Genomic DNA, 21,626 nt, shown 5'->3' with positions numbered 1-21,626 from the left:
ACAAGTGTGTTTAAAAGTAGAAGTTCACTGAACTCTTACAATATTTAACATGGCATCACTAGAGACATATAAACACATTAGAGATTGAGCAGGGAAAGGCTTGTAAAATAATGTATACATTTTTAGTTTCGACCAAGTATATAAAAAGGCACATTACACAAGAAGCAAAGTGGTAATCTAATGAAGGTATGCAGTGTACAGATGTCAGTACTGTAATCGCTTCATTAGCGGAATGCAAAAGGTAGTAATACCAGTCCATTCTCATGTTGCCACAGATTAAGGCCTCTTTTACACTACCGTTTTTTTTTTGGCCGTTTTGCAGGCCGTTTTTTGCGGTCCGTATACGGAACCATTAATTTCAAAAGGGAATGTACTCCGTATGCATTCCGTTTCCCTATTTCCGTTCAGTTGAAAGATAGAACATGTCCTATTATTGCCCACAAATCATGTTCCGTGGCTCCATTCAAGTCAATGGGTCCACAAAAAAAACGGAACACATACTGAAATGCATCCGTATGTCTTCCGTATCTGTTTTTGCGGAACTATATATTGAAAATGTTATGCCCAACCTAATTTTTTCTATGTAATTACTGTATACTGTATATGCCATACAGAACGGAAGAATGGAAATGAAAACACAACGGAAAAACAAATAAAACGGAACAACGGATCCGTGAAAAACGGACCGCAAAACACTGAAATAGCCACTGAAAAACCTTGTATACTTCATGGAACCATATAAAAAATTTAATAACTGAATTCTAATTACTAAGAAAATATTCCTAACATTAAACATAACATTGAATATCTGTGTTGACATGTGTTACAGAACATTTATGCCATTAGTAACAATAGATATTGTAGGTTTTTAATCTACAATATGGCTTTACATTAATGGGGTATTGCAGAGCACCAGGGGATACAGATTTTGAAAAAAATAAGAAAACTTACTGTACTCACCAACTCCCTCTGCTGCCATTCTAACAGTGCCAGGGTCCTTGCTTCACTCCACTTTCTGCTGCTGTCTTAAAACAACAGAAAATGGCTATGAATGTCCCTCACATCCATTTCCTGATATTTTGAGACAGGATCAGAAAGTGGAATATGGCAGGGACCCTGGGACTGTCAGAACATTGGTAGCGTGGGATCGGTGAGTATAAGTTTTGTTATTTTTCTACAACATGTGCGGCCCCAGGACAGCTTTTTTCTGCTCCTGGATTCCCTTTTCACTACCTATATTGTGCATCTCTGTTGCCACCGTATCCCTTAACAGTTTTGGCTAAAGCTGCCTTTACACATCAGACAATCATCTGAAAAAGACTGTTGAATATGATCTGCCAGGCTGAATTTTTCCATTTTCCAGGTGAAAATACAACTGTATAGCATGATCGGACTCCGTGATCAGCCAGTTTAGTCTGACATGTTGCTCTTGGGATCAGTTATATGAATGTTCTTACACATGACTGATCAGCTACATTGTGGCCATTTAAAATTCTAAGTGGGCCAGCTTAAGGCTGGATCTATATAGTAATATGTGTGTCGGTAAGGCCTCATGCACACGACAGTTCTTTTTATCGATCCGCAAAATGGGGTTCCGGAGTTCCGTGATCCATGTCCGTTTTTGTTTCCGCGTGTTTCCCTTGATTTTTGGAGGACCACCAGACATAAAGGAAAGTAATAAAAGTCTAAGACAGGTTTGCCATGCAAATGATAGGAAAAAAAACGGACGCGAACGCGGATGACAATCTTGTGTGCCTCTGCGTTTTTTAGCGGTCCCATTGACTTGAATGGGTCTGTGAACCGTTTTCTGTGGAAATAATAGGACAGGTTATATTTTTTTGACGGACTGGAACCACAGATCACAGATGCAGGTGGCAAACGGTGCATTAGCAGAGTTTTCAACAGGCCCATTGAAAATCAATGGGTCCACAGAAAATCACGAAAAACGGCACAATGGACACGGAATCAAACAACGGTCGTGTGCATGAGGCCTATGTCTCAGTAAAGTTGTGCGACCAAAAATATTTGTGTTACTTGCTATTAAATAATTATTTTGGAGCTGTGATTTGGCTGTAGAAATACAGCCAAATCTCAGAAATGTTGCAGCCACTTCTATTGTGGCCTATGATGGCAAAGTCACGTGAAGCTTATGACTAAAAGTGCAAGTGTTTTTGCAATGGTCGAGTTGCAGTCACAAGTTACAATGCAACTCCACATGCTAATGTTGCATGCAATGTCACAAAGTGACCTCAATTTTCATTTCACGCGACATGTGTAGCTCTGGTCTTAGACTGCTATCAAACTATGCATGAGATACCCTATTTGACTTTTTCATTAAAAGGCTTCTGTCAGCCCACTAAACCGTTTTTTTTTTGTTTAATAATAATCCCTATACTGCGAGCTCCCTATACATAAGCTAAATAATCATTTTGGTTCAGTAGAATTTGATAAAAAGCTATTTTTATAATATGTAAATTACCTTGCTACCAGCAAGTAGGACGGCTACTTGCTGGTAGCAGCCGCATCCTCCGATCCTAATGACGCCCCCTCCGCATTGTGATTGACAGGGCCAGGGAACAGAATCGTTCTCTGCTGGCCCTGTTTGAATTCCAAATCTTGCGCCTGCGCCGTACCTGTCTTTAATCGGCACAGGCTGTAGATGTGATGTCATCGGCGCCGCCGCATTGAGGATGGAGCGGCCGAGAGAGCGGCCGCCTCTCAGTGCGCCTGCGCCAATTAAAGACAGGTACGGCGCAGGCGCGAGATTTGGAATTCAAACAGGGCCAGCAGAGAACGATTCCGTTCCCTGGCCCTGTCAATCTCAATGCGGAGGGGGCGTCATTAGGATCGGAGGATGCGGCTGCTACCAGCAAGTAGCCGCCCTACTTGCTGGTAGCAAGGTAATTTACATATTATAAAAATAGCTTTTTATCAAATTTTACTGAACCAAAATGATTATTAAGCTTATTTATGCAGAGCTCGCAGTATAGGGATTATTATTAAACAAAAACAAAAAAAAACGGTTTAGTGGGCTGACAGAAGCCCTTTAAAAGTTGGCCTGTCAAATGCTCAAAGGATAATAACTCAAGAGTGTAATGCCCTTCTATTTATTTATAATTTTTGGAGTCTCCTACATGTGAGAATCGAATTAAAATAGTCCCTGAATGGTAAGAGGTGTGATAAAATGAAGGGTTCACTGTAGGTTGTATAGGGTGAAGGAGGACAGTAACTGCCTGTTTTCTATCTTCTTAACATCTCCTGCCACTTTCTTAAGATGATTGTTGGGCCAATCTTTGCTAATGAGAATTCGTAGGAATGCTCGTTAGCAATGATCCTGCAGTCTAATACTGCCACCGATTACTCACTTGCTCGTTCATCCGGCAACCGGGATCTTTCAGCATGTTTAAAAATCTTTGTTTGTCGGCGGCAGATCGTGGTCTCTAATCACGATCTGCTGCCGGCAAACAACTAGACAGCATAGGGAGAAGCGATGGCAAATCGATTGCTTTTCCGCATGCTATGGAGGAATTTGCTGCATGTAATAGCAGTGGTCTCCACCGCTAGCGAACAGGCGATTGTCGGGAAGAAACGCTTCCTTCCTGACAATCGCCTGCAGAAACCTTTTCTCTGCACAGCAATAGGCTGCAAAACTTTTTATGATGCTCCTAGAATATTGGCATAATTTGAAAGCTCAGATTTTGAGTTTAAATATGTTACCAAGCTGGTACTGACGTTCTCCCCTCTACTATTCACAACCTAGTCAAGCATACATGCGTATAGAGGAGAACGGGAGCTATAGCTGTTGGCTAAATGAGCATTCGTCCGACGGTTAGCTCATGTATGTGGCTAGCTTTTGAACCATATTACATCCATGTTTATATCAATCTATAAAATTCTTGTTTGAATGTTAATCCAGTCTGATCACCACTCAGAATGGCAAGATATTTTACTACTTTAGGGCAGATTGGCTCATCCCTCATATTTTGCCATTCTCAATGTGTTAATATTCTAAATGTCCCACAACATTTACAGTTTCCGCTTGGGGACAAAAAATTTGGCATTCATCTGACAGAAAAGGCCTTTTATGCTGTATACATAAGAAAAAGACTATTCTTTGTTTTGGAAATTTAATTACTAGTCTAGGCGTTCCCTGAGGCTGGATCTGGAGAGCGGCTGTCGATGGGTTGGTTGAAAGAATCATCTCATATCCGAAGTGACCATCACATCTTCAAACCGCCCTCTTTTTGCAGGCGTGGTAGAATTGGTACCCACAACTGTTTCGCTGCATGTGTAAATTCCTCTGCCAGCGCCCGCAACAGCAGAATGCAGCAGCTCTGGCAGCAAGGCCTGGAAATTCTGCACTCTGCCAGCCCTCTGTGATGCTGGTAACATGTCCACCATCTTGTGTTTGTACCGGGGGTCTAAATGCATTGCCACCCAGTACTGGTCCTTGCCCTTTATGCTTTTTATATGGGATCCCTCTTCAAACAATGGAGCATGAAGGCCCCCATTTGCACTAAATTGGAAGCAGTGGGGAGCCCTGGCTTCTGCTCATCTCCAAGGAGAATATAATCGTCAGTCTTCTCCCCCCCAGCCACGGACAACACCAGGAATCCCTGAAAAGTTTAAAGTCCCCCTCAAAGCCTGCTCTTCTTGCTCTTCCTCCTCCTCCTCCCCGCAGCCACCATCCTCCTCCTCTTCAGACTCCTGCTGACTTGTCTAAGATGGAGTAGCTTCCCTGGAAATTCATTCAGCATTGCGACTTCCTCATCTTCCTGCTCCTCGACAGCTTGATCAATGACACAATGCAATGCACGCTCCTGAAAGAAGGCATAAGGTACGATGTCACTGATGGCTTCCTGGCTGCGACTGACCAGTTTGGTGATCTCATCAAATGGCCGCATAAGTCTGCATGCGTTGCGCATGAGCAGCCACTGGCGCGGTGAAAAGAAACCAAGCTCCCCAGAACCTGTCCTGCTGCCTAGCTCATACAGGTAGTCGTTAATGGCACATTGCTGCTGGAACAGCCTATCAAGCATATACAAGGTGGAGTTCCAGCACATCGAGCTGTCACAAAACAGACGTCTGAGGGGTAAGTAGTGTCGCCACTGAATGTCAGCAAGGCAATCCATAGCCGTGTATAATCTTCTAAAATGACCAGAAATTTTCCTAGCTTGCCGCAAGACGTCCTGGACCCCGGGGTATTTGGAAACGAAATGCTGCACAACTAAGTTCAGGACGAGTGCTATGCAGGGCACGTGTGTCATTTTGCCCTGCTTCAACGCGCTCATCAGATTGGCACCATTGTTGCACACCACTTTACCAACTGTCAAATTGAACGGGGTTAGCCACTGATTGGCCTGTGACTGCAGAGCTGAAAGCAGTACAAGACCGGTGTGGCTCTTGGCTTCCAGGCACAACAGCCGCAGAACAGCATGGCAAAGTCTCACCTGGGACTTCAATTAGGTTCTGGGGAGCTTGGAGGGCACAGCGGAAGAGGCAGTAGCAGTGGAAAAGGAGGAGTCAGCCGAGGAGGAGACAGAGGATGGAGTAGGAGGAGGAGAAGAAGAGGCAGGCCTGCATGCAATCCTTAGCGGTAACACCAAATCCACACGGGAGCCACGGGTTACAAGCTTGACGGCTATCAGGTTTACCCAGTGGGCAGTAAAAGTTATGTATCTTCCCTTCCCATGTTTGCTAGACCATGTGTCTGTGGTCAGATGTTTCTTGGCACCAACACTGTGTTCCAGAGATATATTCACTTGTCGCTGAACGTGGCCATATAGCTCTGGGATGCCCCTGTGGGAGAAATATTTCCTTCCAGGGACCTTCCATTGTGGTTTGCCAATGGCCACAAATTTTCTAAAGGCCTCCGAGTCCACCAGTTTCTATGGCAGTAGTTGGCGGGCTAGCAGTTCCGACAAGTCAGCGGTCAGCCATTGGGCAAGAGGGTTATCCAGTGTTATCAACTTTTTCCGCTCAAACATTTCCGCTCAAACATGCCACGGAAACCTGCCTTTTGCCAGATGAACGCGACGATGGCGCGATGGAAGGTGGAGTGGAGGACAAATGGGAAGAGAGAGGAGAAGGAGCAGAAGCAGGACGTGGTGTGCCGGGAGAGTGGCTTTATGGGTTCTAAAGGTGTTGCTCCTATTGGGCTCAGTGATGGGAGGCCAGGTGCCTTCTTAAGGCGGTCGTCTCTAGGTGAGTGTTGGGCTTACCGCGACTTATGCGTTGGCAGCACAGGCTGCAGATAGCAACACTATTGTCAGCAGCTGACACGTTAAAAAAGCACACACTATGGAGCCATGTTCCGGTGTCCTGGGAGCGCCAGAAGTGACCGTGCATGGTGAATGGCTTGCTCCAGATACATTTGCAGTCTACTTTATGCCTACTGTGCCCTGTGAGCTCTGCCTGCTTCTCCTCCTTCTCCTCTCTCTCTGCTGCTCCGTCTCTCCCTCTGAACTCCCCTCCTCTTCCTCTTTTGTGGGCACCCACGTGATGTCCATCGATACGTCATCATCATCACCTTCACCACCACTGACATTTAAGACATCAAAGTAGGCAGCAACAGCAGGGACCTCCCTCCTCGGGCTGATCTGGGTACTGTTTTCAGACCGCTGGGCGGCTGCCGGTGCTATCTTCTCTTCCTCATTCGATGTCAAGAATGGCTGCGCCTCAGTAAGGTCTGGGAATGGATGATGTACATGCCCAACCCCTACCACCCCTGCGGAACGGCCTGCCTCTTCCTCTGCCTGTGATTTTCAAAATGATCCTGTGCCTAAGGTCATAGAGAAGAGCAGTATTTGTGGAAGCAGGTATATCGCAGGCCTTAATCAATATTTGTTGAAAACAGGTATATCGAACACCGTAATCAGTATTTTGTAGAAGCAGGTATATCGCAGTCCTCAATCAATATTTGGTGGAAGCAGGTATATCAATCCCCCTTAATTTATGGCAGTAGGTATATCACAGCCCTCAATCAGTATATTGTGGAATTAGGTATATCAAACCACTTAATCAGTATTTTGTGGAAGTAGGTATATTGCAGCCCTCAAACAGTATTTTGTGGAATTAGGTATATCAAACCCCTTATTCAGTATTTTGTGAAAGCAGGTATATTGCAGGCTTCAATCAATATTTGGACAAAACAGGTATATCGAACCACCTAATCTTTATTTTGTGGAAGCAAGTATATTGCAGGCCTTAATCAATATTTAGTGGAAAAATGTATATCGAACCCCTCAATCAGTATTTTGTGGAAGCAGATATATAGCAGGCCTCAATATTTGGTGGAAACAGTTATATTGAACCCCTTAATTAGTATTTTCTGGAAGAAGGTATATCAAACCCCTTAATCAGTATCTTGTGGAAGCAAGTATATTGCAGCCCTTAATCAGTATTTTGTGAAAGCAGTTATAGCAAACCCCTTAATCAGTATTTTGTGGAAACAGGTATATCTTAGGCCTCAATCAATATTTGGTGGAAACGGGTATATCAAACCCCTTAATCTGTATTTTGTGAAGTTGTTATAGCACAGGCCTCAATCGATATTTGGTGGAAACAGGTATATCAAACCCCTTAATCAGTATTTTGTGGAAGCAGGTATATCACAGCCCTCAATCAGTATTTTGTGATAGCAGGTATATCAAACCCCTTAATTAGTATCTTGTGGAAGCAAGTATATCGCAGCCCTTAATCAGTATTTTGTGAAAGCAGTTATATCAAACCCCTTAATCAGTATTTTGTGGAAACAGGTATATCGTAGGCCTCAATCAATATTTGGTGGAAGCAGGCATATCGAACCCCTTAATCTGTATTTTGTGAAGCAGGTATAGCACAGGACTCAATCGATATTTGGTGGAAACAGGTATATCAAACCCCTTAATCAGTATTTTGTGGAAGCAGGTATATCACAGCCCTCAATCAGTATTTTGTGGAAGCAGGTATATCAAACCCCTTAATAAATATTTTGTGGAAGCAGGTATATCAAACCCCTTAATCAGTATTTTGTGCAAGCAGATATATCCCAGGCCTCAATATTTGGTGGAAACAGTTATATCGAACCTCTTAATCAGTATTTGGTGGATGCAGGTATATCATAGCCCTCAATCAATATTTGGTTGAAGCATATATTTCAAACCCCTTAATCAGTATTTTGTGGAAGCAGGTATATCACACCCCTCAATCAATATTTGGTGGAAGCAGGTATATCAAACTTCTTAATCAGTATTTTGTGGAAGCAGGTATATCATACCTCTCAGTTATATATTTTTTCCACAACAGTTATATCACACCACCCTGTTTATTTGGGGCAACAGTTATATCGCAGCCCTCAATCAGTATTTTGTGGAAGAAGGTATAATACACCCCTCAATCAGTTTATTTTTTAGAGGCAAAAAGTATATCACGCCCGTAGCAAATAGTTGTTCTAATAGCGCTTGTCCCTCTTCATAGCTGCGGTATCGCAGCAGAACCGCACACAACTGCTGCAAAATACAAATTTACACTATGTTAGAAAGTATATTATAAGTATATCACATCCCTCAGTATATCACACCTATTGATAGCACACCTATATCAGTCCTTAAAAGCACTTTTGTGGCCTTATTAGCTAGCGTTAGGTGTCCCTAACAGCCTGTCCCTGCTCCACAAAGCAACCTCTCCCTACACTGGCAAAACACAGAATGTAAAATGGCTGGCAGATCAGATTCTTTGATAGGGCGGGGGTGTGTCAATGTGCTGAAATGTCTCAATTGGCTGTCCTGTCCCACCTGATGGATGTGTCATGGATCAAAGTTCGGCGCAATGCAAAAGAAAATGGCGCCGGCATTTCCATATGTTTGCATGTTCAGCGAATTGCAAACGCGCAAAGTTCTCCGCGAAACGACCACCAGGCAAATCGCAAGGCTATCTCTACTGTTAAATTCTAGATATTAACCGAAGCCCAAAAACTATTTGCATATTACAATTACAGTAATGGAAAATTGGGATGTTGTTACTTTACATTCCTTAGCAAACTATGTTTTCTTACTGACTTCGTGGGATGGCACCTTTAACCACTGAAAAGGACATTATATAAATAAGAGTGATTGTGTAACTGCTTAACATCCCAGTAACTCAACTCTTTATGGTCTTATAAAAGCATGTATATTATGGGGTATTCATCTCTGAGAAGGCCTCGTAGGTTTATAGGCAGCAATTAGGGCATGGTATGTATCAGAAATCCGAAAGCAAAATATACAAGACATTTTTAAAAGGTGAAATAGCTCTCCCACAACCATAAACGGCACTTCTCACCAGCAATAACCGAGTGAATTTGGCATAACATCAGGTTCCCACAGCAACAAACATAGGTACATGCATTGGCTTTCTAAATATGACATTTTATTTCACGTCATAAAAGTATATAGACTTTTAGGTTTTATTCAGAGTAAGCATGTCCCAAAGCAGTCACTGAAGCATTGCATTTTACAATACTATTCCATTACGTCCAAACAGATTTAAAAATAAGTTAAAAATGACAACTATGATGACTATGTGATGCACTTTGTTCCTTGTGAGTGTAATTGATGCGTTCATGTCATACTTTAACATATTTTTGAAATGATAACTATTTCAATACACAAGATAGGAAACCCACCTCACTTTTATTTTAAAATTCATTCTACAAAAGTAGGCCATGTTGCTGGCATGGGACATACCGTTAGGGGAGTTTTACCTAAAGTAAGCTCTCCACTTTGTAAATTAAAATCTATCCAAGGCCCCTATCTACAGCATGAGATCCAAGCAAAAAAAGAGTGGATCATACAACAAATTACAGGAAAAGATAAGAGTTAACAAGAGCCAGACCCTCCTGTCCTAGAATTTTTGGTGCTGATTTAAGTGTGGACAAGGATGTCCCATTTTGATATTCATAACATTTATGTATTATGTTTTACCACCTATTTTTAGGGTTACTTTTTAGTATTTTGGGCCAGAGGCATCAGTTTAGCTGTTTTCATCTTTGAGTGTCTATTATGTTTACTCGTCTGTTGCACTCCACTATAGTTACTCCCTAATGATTTACTGAAGCTACTGTGTCCATTAGTTAATGTAACATAGCTATAAAAATTATAGGAACAAAAGCTTTTATGTCCTTTTTGGTGACAGCAGTCTGCATTTTCTATAAATAAGAGTAAATGGAGTAATTAATATCTAAGAACTTTTATATTGTGCGGTTATTTCCGTTCTCACCGTCTGTGATGATTCACAGAGGATGGAATTTGTGTTCTGATTGTTCTGCCTAATTTATTAAACATACTATTATTTTCGAGAATCACAATGTCTTCATGTTCAGTACGTTCTGCTATTTTTTGAATGACTGGCCAAATCTTGTTCCATTTTTGACAAGGCCAGCAAACATATGATAGAAGATATTTATACTTTTATTCAATTCAGATAAAATTCCACTACATGCAATTTACAGCAGCAATTCATTACAATATGGAAAATACTGTATTTAAAAAAAAATCTTATTAAAACTGCTACTTAGAAAGTAATGACACATATAGAGATTAAGTTTATCAGCCATTTGCCAGTAGAAATCTGGAGGCAACATCTCCATCTTTATCAGCAATGGTTTCCATAAATGTGGCTAATAATAAAGAATCATAGTATTGCATGTGAAACGTCTTATGGATGTCTCACAGATGATAATGTAAACTTATGATTCAAGACTCATGCTTGCAATATAAAGCAACCATTGATGTAGGATCTGATAAAGCTCTTGGGTAAGTTGAAAACCATGTAGGTGTCTGATTCCATTGATTCCATGAGAATGGTCCCTAGAGCCATTCAGACGCCCATACCAGGGAGATTAACTTGTCACCTCAACACAAACAAGCAAAGTGGTAAATGTGGCTCGAAATGCTATGAAGTTTCTATGTACCCCATGCCTAATCCTTGCTGTTATCCTCCGAAGCCCTTCAGCTACATCACATTCCTCACCCTCAGAAACGAAACATAAAAAAAATACATTTGTCCTTGAGGATGATTGAAATCTTTAAAGGTAAAGTATAAATGAAACCTTCGTGACAGAAGAATTGAATGCAGCTAATAAGTAAGGAAATACTTATAGAGTTAACATTATGCTGCCCTGAAGGATTTCAAAACTTATTATATTTCCCACCACCTCAATGAGGGAGTATAGTGACTTGAAACAAAACCAGAGTGATCACCACAGTGCCAGCAGCAGAAGGGAACAGAGATTATCGTGTCACTCATGGAGTGGTTTTGATTTTGAAAATAAAGCATGTTTTCTGCACAGAAAACCAAATTTCTTCTACAAAAACTAAAAAGGAAAAAAATAGAATATGTAAAAGAAAAATCAAAGCAGCCACACTGGAGACAGAGAGATTAATTGTCAAAGAGAGTAAAAATAACCCTAAAATGTTCTTCAATTAGATAAATGGTGAAAAGTATAAATCTGAAGGTGTCAGCCCTTTAGAGAGTGATGAGGGGGGAGTTTCAGACAGCAATGAGAAGACTATTATTTCTAATATTTAAGGACTCTTTATGAACAGGGAGTGCTCCACAGGATTGGCGCTTAGCAAATGTTGTGTCAATATTTAAAAATATAGTGACAACCATCCCCATGAATAAAGTTGGATGATATTAACCAAATAAGGGTCCATATAGAAATAATTAGATCCCATATCACGATAGTTTTAATTGTAATACACCTATGTCCATGCACCCCAAAGGCATTGAATAGTAAGGAGTGGGTTGGAGTCAGCAACCAGTAGTGATACAAATAATCACCTCATACCTCACTGCGTACTGATATTTTTAACAGTTTTTTCTTTTGTGTGTGTTTGTCTCCTAATGAATTTAATAAAGATAAGATTTTAAATATCAGTTAGAGACCCCTAAAGGGATTTTTGTTCCTATAGACCACTTTAGTATTGCAAATAATATCCCGAGGGCCTCTAAAAGGGACTTTGTGTATAATATTTAAAAAGGGGGCAAAAACAGAACCCGGAAACTATAGGCCAGTAAGTTTATGTCAAGACTTGGAGGTAGTTTGCTGTGACACTTTCTCAGCGCATGCTGGTTGCCAGTGGCAACGTGTTGTTGTATTGCATGCGTGTGTACTTTCCCTTTAAGGCTGCTGCCCTTCTTTTCTGTTGCGCACAGGGTTAAGGTATGAGAAAGGTGGAGAGGGGTGTGGTCTAAGGTCTCTTCATATACCGTTGCTGTGAGACTGAGATCATTGTTATGTCTGCCTTTGTATGAGAAGGAGCTTGCTCCTTTCTTGGATGCTATCTGTGGGCCATCCTAGTTTGACATCGATGTCATCTGCAGGGTGTTTGTTGTATGTCATTTGGTGTTCCATGTCTATTTGGTGTTTGTAGTCCAGCATGATTGTTTTAGATTTCTCCTGTTTGTCTGTCCCTCCGGAAGGGGGTCCCTTGGGTTCCCCGAAGGGGGATCTATTACTCTGTTAAGCAGCGCTGTCTGGGTCCACCATGCATCTTGCCGCATGATGGTCCAGACAGTTACTACTGCTCCTATGTTTGGTGTTGGTACTGAGTCCAGATTTGTATGTTTGTGTGTTTGGGCTTCAATGCTTTTCACATTGGTTGTGGTGCGGACAACTTGTTCCTTTTAGATGTTGTGGGCAGGTAAGTGACGTTGTGGTCCTGTGGTCTGTCGTCTTTCTGCCACAGGACACTTACCTGTCGAGTTTGTCCTCTGCTTACTGTCTGTTCCCTTCCTTGCACCTAGGCCTGCTGGATAACCCGGTTCATCCGTGTTGTGGATGAACTGGTCGTCTCCTTTTTCTGACCTTTACCCAGGGATTACAAATGCCAGTTATGGTCTGAGGTTCCGGTGCATGAGCCCTTCTACCATCTGGGTTCGCTCATGCGGTTAGGAGGTCAGGTTGAGGATTAGGGACGCTATAGGATGTTACCTGTTCCCTGGTCCCAGCATCCAGGCCTAACTGCTTTCCCAAATCCCCTACATTGTATGGTGGGGGTTCCCCCACTCTCCACCGTGACAGTTTAACATCTTTCGTGGATAAACTGTTTGAAGGTTTTCTAAGAGATGCTATCTTGGAATACCTCAAAGAAAATAAGCAAATAAGGTCATATCATGGCGTCATGTCAAACTAATTTATTCACTTTCTATGAGGAGTTCAGTTCTAGACTTGACTGCGGTGAATGACTTGACTGTCGTATATCTTGATTTCTCCAAAGCATTTGATACTGTATCACATAAAAGTTTAGTATATAAAATAAGAATGCTTGGACTGGGAGAAAATGTCTGTATGTGGGTAAGTAACTGGCTCATTGATAGAAAACAGAGGGTGGTTAATAATGGCACACACTCATATTGGGTCACTGTCACTAGTGGGTACCACAGGGGTCAATATTAAGCCCTATTCTCTTCAATATATTTATTAATTATCTTGTAGAAGGGTTGCCTGGTAAAATAGAAATTTTTGCAGATGACACTAAAGTAATTAAAATGGAAGAGGACAGTATACTACTACAGATGGATCTGGATAGATTGGAGACTGGGGCAGAAAAGTGGCAGATGAGGTTTAACACTGATAAATGTAAAGTTATGCACATGTGAAAGATAAATACACCAGTACATACTAAATGGTAAAACACTGGGTAACACTGACATGGAAAAGGACTTTTAGTGAACAGCAAACTAAGCTGTAGAAGCCAGTGTCAGGCAGCTGCTGTCAAAGCCAATAAGATAATGGGTTACATCAAAAGGGGCATAGATGCACTTGATGAGAGCGTAGTCCTGCAACTTTACTAATGACTAGTCAGACCACACATGGAGTACTGTGTACAGTTCTGGGATCCTGTGAACAAGGCAGACATAACAGAGTTGGAGAGGGTTCAGAGAAGGGCAACTAAAGTAATAACTGGAATGGGTGGTCTACAGTACACAGATAGATTATCAAAATTAGGGTTATCCATTTTAGAAAAAAGACAACTCAGTGGAGTTATAATAACCCTCTCTCACTCTCTCCATGTCTATATATATATATATATAATCGGAAACGGACAGCAACTCCAATGATACCAAAAATATTTATTGGGCCACAGTGGCACAGTGAGGCGACGTTTCGGCTCCAAATCCCGAGCCTTTCTCAAGGTTGCTTGAGAAAGGCTCGGGATTTGGAGCCGAAACGTCGCCTCACTGTGCCACTGTGGCCCAATAAATATTTTTGGTATCATTGGAGTTGCTGTCCGTTTCCAATTATATGCAAGGGTAAGCAGTGAATTCCCTGGACATAGCACCCGGTCTAAATGGTGTGAATTGGTGCTGCCATACGTTTCTTTTTATATATATATATATATATATATATATACAGTACAGACCAAAAGTTTGGACACACCTTCTCATTCAAAGAGTTTTCTTTATTTTCATGACTATGAAAATTGTAGATTCACACTGAAGGCATCAAAACTATGAATTAACACATGTGGAATTATATACATAACAAAAAAGTGTGAAACAACTGAAAATATGTCATATTCTAGGTTCTTCAAAGTAGCCACCTTTTGCTTTGATTACTGCTTAGCACACTCTTGGCATTCTCTTGATGAGCTTCAAGAGGTAGTCACCTGAAATGGTTTTCACTTCATAGGTGTGCCCTGTCAGGTTTAATAAGTAGGATTTCTTGCCTTATAAATGGGGTTGGGACCATCAGTTGCGTTGTGGAGAAGTCAGTTGGATACACAGCTGATAGTCCTACTGAATAGACTGTTAGAATTTGTATTATGGCAAGAAAAAGGAAGTAAAGAAAAACGAGTGGCCATCATTACTTTAAGAAATGAAGGTCAGTCAGTCCGAAAAATTGGGAAAACTTTGAAACTGTCCCCAAGTGCAGTCACAAAAACCATCAAGCGCTACAAAGAAACTCGCTCACATGCGGACCGCCCCAGGAAAGGAAGACTTCACCTCTGCTGCGGAGGATAAGTTCATCCGAGTCACCAGCCTCAGAAATCGCAGGTTAACAGCAGCTCAGATTAGAGACCAGGTCAATGCCACACAAAGTTCTAGCAGCAGACACATCTCTAGAACAACTGTTAAGAGGAGACTGTGTGAATCAGGCCTTCATGGTAGAATATCTGCTAGGAAACCACTGCTAAGGACAGGCAACAAGCAGAAGAGACTTGTTTGGGCTAAAGAACACAAGGAATGGACATTAGACCAGTGCAAATCTGTGCTTTGGTCTTATGAGTCCAAATTTGAGATCTTTGGTTCCAACCACCATGTCTTTGTGTGACGCAGAAAAGGTGAACGGATGGACTCTACATGCCTTGTTCCCACCGTGAAGCATGGAGGAGGAGGTGTGATGGTGTGGGGGTGCTTTGCTGGTGACACTGTTGGGGATTTATTCAAAATTGAAGGCATACTGAACCAGCATGGCTACCACAGCATCTTGCAGCGGCATGCTATTCCATCCGGTTGCGTTTAGTTAGACCATCATTTATTTTTCAACAGGACAATGACCCCAAACACACCTCCAGGCTGTGTAAGGGCTATTTGACCATGAAGGAGAGTGATGGGGTGCTGCACCAGATGACCTGGCCTCCACAGTCACCGGACCTGAACCCAATCGAGATGTTTTGGGGTGAGCTGGACCGCAGAGTGAAGGCAAAAGGGCCAACAAGTGCTAAGCATCTCTGGGAACTCCTTCAAGACTGTTGGAAGACCATTTCAGGTGACTACCTCTTGAAGCTCATCAAGAGAATGCCAAGAGTGTGCAAAGCAGTAATCAAAGCAAAAGGTGGCTACTTTGAAGAACCTAGAATATGACATATTTTCATTCGTTTCACACTTTTTTGTTATGTATATAATTCCACATGTCTTAATTCATAGTTTTGATGCCTTCAGTGTGAATCTACAATTTTCATAGTCATGAAAATAAAGAAAACTCTTTGAATGAGAAGGTGTGTCCAAACTTTTGGTCTGTACTGTATATATATACATATATATATATATATATATATATATATATATATATGTGATGGGGAAGTACAGAGATCTCTCCCATCATCTATTTATCCCCAGGACTGTGACTGTGACAAGGTGACATTCTCTGTGTCTACAGGAAAGAAGGTTTCTACACAAACATAGAAAAGGATTGATTCTTCATGGTAAGTGCAGTGAGGCTATGGAACTCTCTGCCTGAGGAGGTGGTGATGGGGAATCCACTAAAAATGTTCAAGAGGAGCCTGGATGTATTTCTAAAGTGTAATAATATTATAGGTTATAGTTACTAGAGATGGGTCGTTGATCCAGAGAGTTATTCTGATTGCCTGATTGGAGTCGAGAATGATTTTTTTCCCCCTAAATTGAGGAAAATTGGCTTCTATCTCATAGGTTATTATTTTTTTGCCTTTCTCTGGATCATTTTGCAGGATAACAGGCTGAACTGGATGGACAAATGTCTTTTTTGAACCTTATAAACAATGTTACAAAAAAATGTACCAATTCAAATGAACATGCTATGAATAAAGAAGGAAAATATCCATTTAAAAGGGTATCCCATCCTGGAAAGGTGATAAATGTTAAACCAGTGAGATTCAGACCATTGGAATCCCTATCAATTCATAGAACAGAGGATTTGCACTGTAATCACCTGTTTTTCACAACCATAGAGGTTGTCATGACCACACATTCATGCTGCTCCACTAATTCCGGCTCCCCATTCCATCAGCGAAGTTCCAGCAGTTAAACTCCCACCGTTATAACCTTTTGATCAATCCAGTGAAATAGCCAATGTAATATATTTGGGTTGTAAGGTATTTAATTACTAATGGGGTTGTTCAAATTTTTTTTTCAGTGAAGGGATTAAAATAATAATTAAAAAAAAAGTTATATTCATCATTCTGAACCCTCTGTATTCCAGCAGGCCCACTCCAGTCCTCAATACCACTACAGCTATGATGTCATGATTTTGGTGGTAAATGGCAGGATTGGCTACAGCAGTCATGTGTGGCATATGGGCATGTCACTACTGCAGTCATAAAAACCAAGCCTGAGGGAGGATCAGAGCAGGGTGCTGGAATGAAGGGGGTTGATCTGAGGTCTGATTAATATTGAAGGTCTGATCTGAGGTCTGATTAACATTGGGGGTCTGAGCTGAGGTCTGATTAAAATTGGGGGTCTCAGCTGAAGTCTGATTAAAATTGGGGGTCTGAGTTGAGGTCTGATTAATACTGGGGGTTTCATCTGAGGTCTCATTAACAATGATTTGGGTCCAATCTGTGGTCTGATGAAATATATATTTTTTTATTTTCCTTCTCTAAAACCTAGGTGCATATCATGGGCACAGCATCAGCAATAATCTTGCAAGCTAGATTGCTATGTGTATGTTGTATTGTACTAAAAATGTATGACAATTCATTGTAATTCGTTTCAACATGGCTTACAAAATAATGGATAACTTTACCAGTGTCTCAGAAGTGTTTTATTGCTGTTACAATTTGCTTTAAATTCACCACCTATTCTACTTTATTACAATTCCAAAGTACTCTATAATAAAGAACCCCCTAGAAAAGACTTTCCCACCCAAAGGAACCATCTCTTCTAACACCTTCATCATCCTACCTTTCTGGCAACACACACAATTTTCATCTACTTGTACATAATTATTATTGCAAAATGAATTATATAATGCATCATCTGTTTTATTGGTCTACTTATAATTTTGTAAATTATGTGGAAATCCATAACCAGGAAAATATCATCTTAAGCAGATAATAAAATATAATGAGTAATAAAGTGTGCCTTACCTACCTGGTTCCGAGTTTTGTGTGATTTCTGTAGCCACACTCTCCATTGGTCATACAACTTGATGCTAAGGTTTGAGCAGCCATAGGCATGTTTCTTGACCCATCCGAAGAACTGCTTCAACTCTCGGCGTAGGGTAGAATTTTGCTCCCCACTCTTTGGATCACATACCCCAGTTATCCTTTCTACATCAAAATTACAAAAAAAGTTTTCTTTCAACACATATTGCTATGGTAATTTCCCAATTAATATCTTTATATGAGTTAACAAAAAAAATAAACAGTACAAGATGCGCAAGCAATGTTAGTCATGAAGGTGAAAAATACATTAAGTAAAATTTTATGTTATAGCACTCAGCTATAGTCTGAGGTCAAGTATCTGAAGAAAGCTGCATAACAAGTAATAATAGAGAAGTCAAAAGAGGTAATATACAATCCATAAACACGGCTATAGCTTTTCTCAGATATTCAAAACCAGCAATGTGACTTCGGTAAAACTTAAAACAGACATTTTTATATTCTTCTGGTAAATCCCGCAGCTCACAGGTGATATTAACCTCATCTTATAACAGGTCTGCATGAAACATATCACATCTGTGTACAGGATAAACAGCACAGTCCCAAGATAAATAGTATCATTTTAATACTCATCTAGATTTGCCTTAGTGGTCAGAAATCATATCTTTAGAAATGTTTCATCAGCTCAATTTGAAGTCTACTCAATAAAGATACATGTGTATTTCTAAGTAACTTGTCATGGGAGTTAGTAGAGCTGTTTGCTTCAAATCCTGTTTATATCCAGGATTATAAAAACCGGAAAATAATAACATGGAGATCAGTTAATAAATAAGAAACAGAGGCCTGTTGAAATTTGCTGGCACCAGATAAGGTATAAAAAACAAGAGGTATTTCCCCACTGGGAAATAATTTTGAAAACTGGCCTTTTCGCAAGAACACCAGGTGTCGGAGCATAGTTAAGACATTCTTGACTAGGATAAAGAGAAGTCTGTAGACTATTAAGTGTTCAGCCAACTCTGCAAAACCCTATCTGCTCTAAATATCATCAATATGGATGATAACATTATGCCATACGCTAAGTCAACATTCTCACAATAATTGATGAAAATATGTCCAAAAAATAGTCATGACAATGCTAAACCTGAGCATTAGAACCTTAATCTGAGCGGATAAATACTATACTGTACATTAGACAATGATTTTGTTTGCCATTCCTTAAAACAACACACAAGTCAAGTCATTAGTTAGGATGCCAATCAGACCAGACGTTTCTCCAGTTATTGTGGTTTTTCTTATTGGCATATAAAAATGTATATTTTAAATTTTGCCACTTTGATATACATGGCGGTTCAGTCAACATCCAACTTCTGGACTCTAACTAGCCTCTCTAAGAACAACACTTTTGTGAGGAACTCCTTTTCAAGCTATTTAAATCACCAAGAATAGCAAGCTAAATAGTAACGGTTACTTGTATCTTAAGATTCTATCTTTTATATACTAATTGCCAAAATTGGCTAACTTTTGAGCAGAGAAAATGGAAACAATCTGCCATTATGCACCTACACCTATGACATATTGATGAATCTCTGAGTCTCATTTTTTATATATTTTTTTCATTACGATTGAGGTCACATACAGTTTGTGAATACCTTTAAGCTGAACCAAAACATGATTAAAACATTTTAATACACTACCTAAATTATTATACAGTACTGTAGATCCTATACCAGCTTTTCTTATCCAAAACAGAGACCTTGTGCGTCTAAGCCTTTTGGCTACCGAAAAAACTATTGACTCCAAATATCCCTTCAGTTAAAATGTATATATCCCTGCACTATCATTATTGAGTGCAGAATGATGGAGAAAAAACCTTAAAAACCTGAATTATTTTTTATTTTAGCACAAGGCTGCCACATAACAAAATGGGAAAAAAGTGAAAGGGTCTGAAGACTTTCCAAAGGCATTATAGATTTTGTTTGTACAGAATTGGCTGTGAGTTAAATTTCTCAATAGGTATAATTTTCACCAAAGTGTATGTATAATGTTTATAAGTACACTGTATACTACCCTAAAGGTACACATTGGTATACCATCTGGCGGTACACCAGTATTACAAAATATATCTTAGTATTATTAAACTGCATCAGTTTCAGTAGAGAGGAGATTCCTGATTTGCTGCACATCTGAAGAAATATATAAGCAAGTTTGAGGACCGACTAGAGAAATTGAATTCAAAGAAATAATTTTTTAGTTTACAGAAAGGGAATGATTTTGTATCTAAATCAATAACTACTATACATACAGTACCAGACGTACAGGACATGGACACTCAAATAATGTATGTGACAAAATGATGGGATTACATAAAACTAACCACTTCTTGGAGTAGATGCAGCAGTTGGATTGCTCCAATCACTCCAGATTCCTGCTTTCTTAGATCCATAGATTCCAAAAGGATTACAGCGAACCTGAACAAAATAAACGGTTCCTGGTTTCAGCCCTGCTAGACGACAGGATGTCTGGTTACCCACGTCGTCAACTACCTGAGAAGAATGCAGATGTTTAGTTAAATAATATAATGATATGTGGCACAGTTAAGTATATATGAATAAAATATACCTTCCATTCCATGCTATCTTCTACTCTATAGCGAATCTGGTATTTGGCTTGAAATAGAAAATCTTTTAAAGCAGGGGGTGAACTCCAGCGGACACTCAGCTGATCTTCCAAATCACCTACGCGACTCACATGGACATCTGATGGAGGGTCTGTGGTGACTATGAAAATTAGCCAGACACTGTTAGAATATGTAAAAGCTAGCACATATCTGTCACTTCACCAGTTAGTGTCAAGCAGTCCTGGAGCGGATACCTTGTCTGTGGGGATCAGCCTATTAAGGCCCCTTTACACTGCTCGATGGAGCAGGCGATTGTCAGGAAGGAAGCATTCCTTCCAAATAGTCTCCTGCTCGTCAGTGGAGACCACTGCATTTACATGCAATGATCTCCTCCAGAGTATGGGGAGAAGAGATCATTAATATCTCTATACAGAGATTAATTAATCTTTGGTTGTGGGAAGCAGCGTGCTGTTTAGACGGCTCGATCTGTTGCCATTAAACGATGATTTAGGTAACTGCACCAACGATCTATTACCTGATGAACAAGCGCTTCACTTGCAGCATTCCCTTTAAGGGCCCAAGTTATTTCAGTCATACAGTGAACAGAGCAATGTAACCAAAATAATAAAATCATGTGATAGTCAATATACACATGATATGAAGGTAAAATTAATGGTCTAACTTAGAGGATGGGTCTTCTTAAAGAGGTGGTCTTTAAGAGAGTTTTCATTGTATATTGTCATGATTTTTTTTTTTCTATAGCATAAACATAATTTTTTTTTTGTCATTTTGTCAGAACCACACTGGTATTATATGATCACTGGTCCTATTTGGTTATAAAGAACTATAGGAAGAAATTGAATCTTAACTCTAAAAACTAGTCACAGTCATTCATTGATGTCCTTTATGGTTCATAGAATAGGTTTTGTGTAAAGTTGTTTGCAGTCTAATCATTTCCTAGGGGCATAGACGTGCTTTAATGTATCTTACCCACATCAAGAATGTCCAGCGTTATTATGTCAGATGTAGTGGATCCCAGTCTGTTTGAAGCTTCCACCCATATCTCATATGGTGTAAAGAGGGCAAGATCCTTAGGGATGTGGCATGAATACTGACCCATAGTGTGGTATTCTTGACATGTATTATCTCTGCCATACCACCTGAAATGAATGGAAATTATT

General features: G+C 40.3%; 1 protein-coding gene across 6 annotated transcripts in view; it reads right to left on the bottom strand.

Annotated features, from left to right (window-relative positions):
* CRLF1 (cytokine receptor like factor 1) overlaps positions 1–21,626 on the bottom strand; it is a 102,698-nt gene that overhangs the window by 16,089 nt on the left and 64,983 nt on the right. For 4 of the 6 annotated variants that reach the window (XM_044282845.1, XM_044282841.1, XM_044282846.1 and 1 more), the window contains 4 exons: positions 21,436–21,605; positions 20,448–20,605; positions 20,203–20,371; positions 17,814–17,996 (listed from right to left, as the gene is read on the bottom strand). In XM_044282845.1, the coding sequence (XP_044138780.1) occupies positions 17,814–17,996; positions 20,203–20,371; positions 20,448–20,605; positions 21,436–21,605 (680 nt within the window). The remainder of the gene's footprint in view (positions 1–17,813; positions 17,997–20,202; positions 20,372–20,447; positions 20,606–21,435; positions 21,606–21,626) is intronic. The other 2 variants (XM_044282844.1, XM_044282842.1) reach the window with 1 other exon arrangement.

This window comes from Bufo gargarizans, chromosome 2, assembly GCF_014858855.1.
Source record: "Bufo gargarizans isolate SCDJY-AF-19 chromosome 2, ASM1485885v1, whole genome shotgun sequence".
Lineage (NCBI taxonomy): Eukaryota > Metazoa > Chordata > Amphibia > Anura > Bufonidae > Bufo > Bufo gargarizans.
The sequence above is the reverse complement of the archived record's forward strand: the minus strand, read 5'-3'. Positions and strand labels throughout refer to the sequence as shown.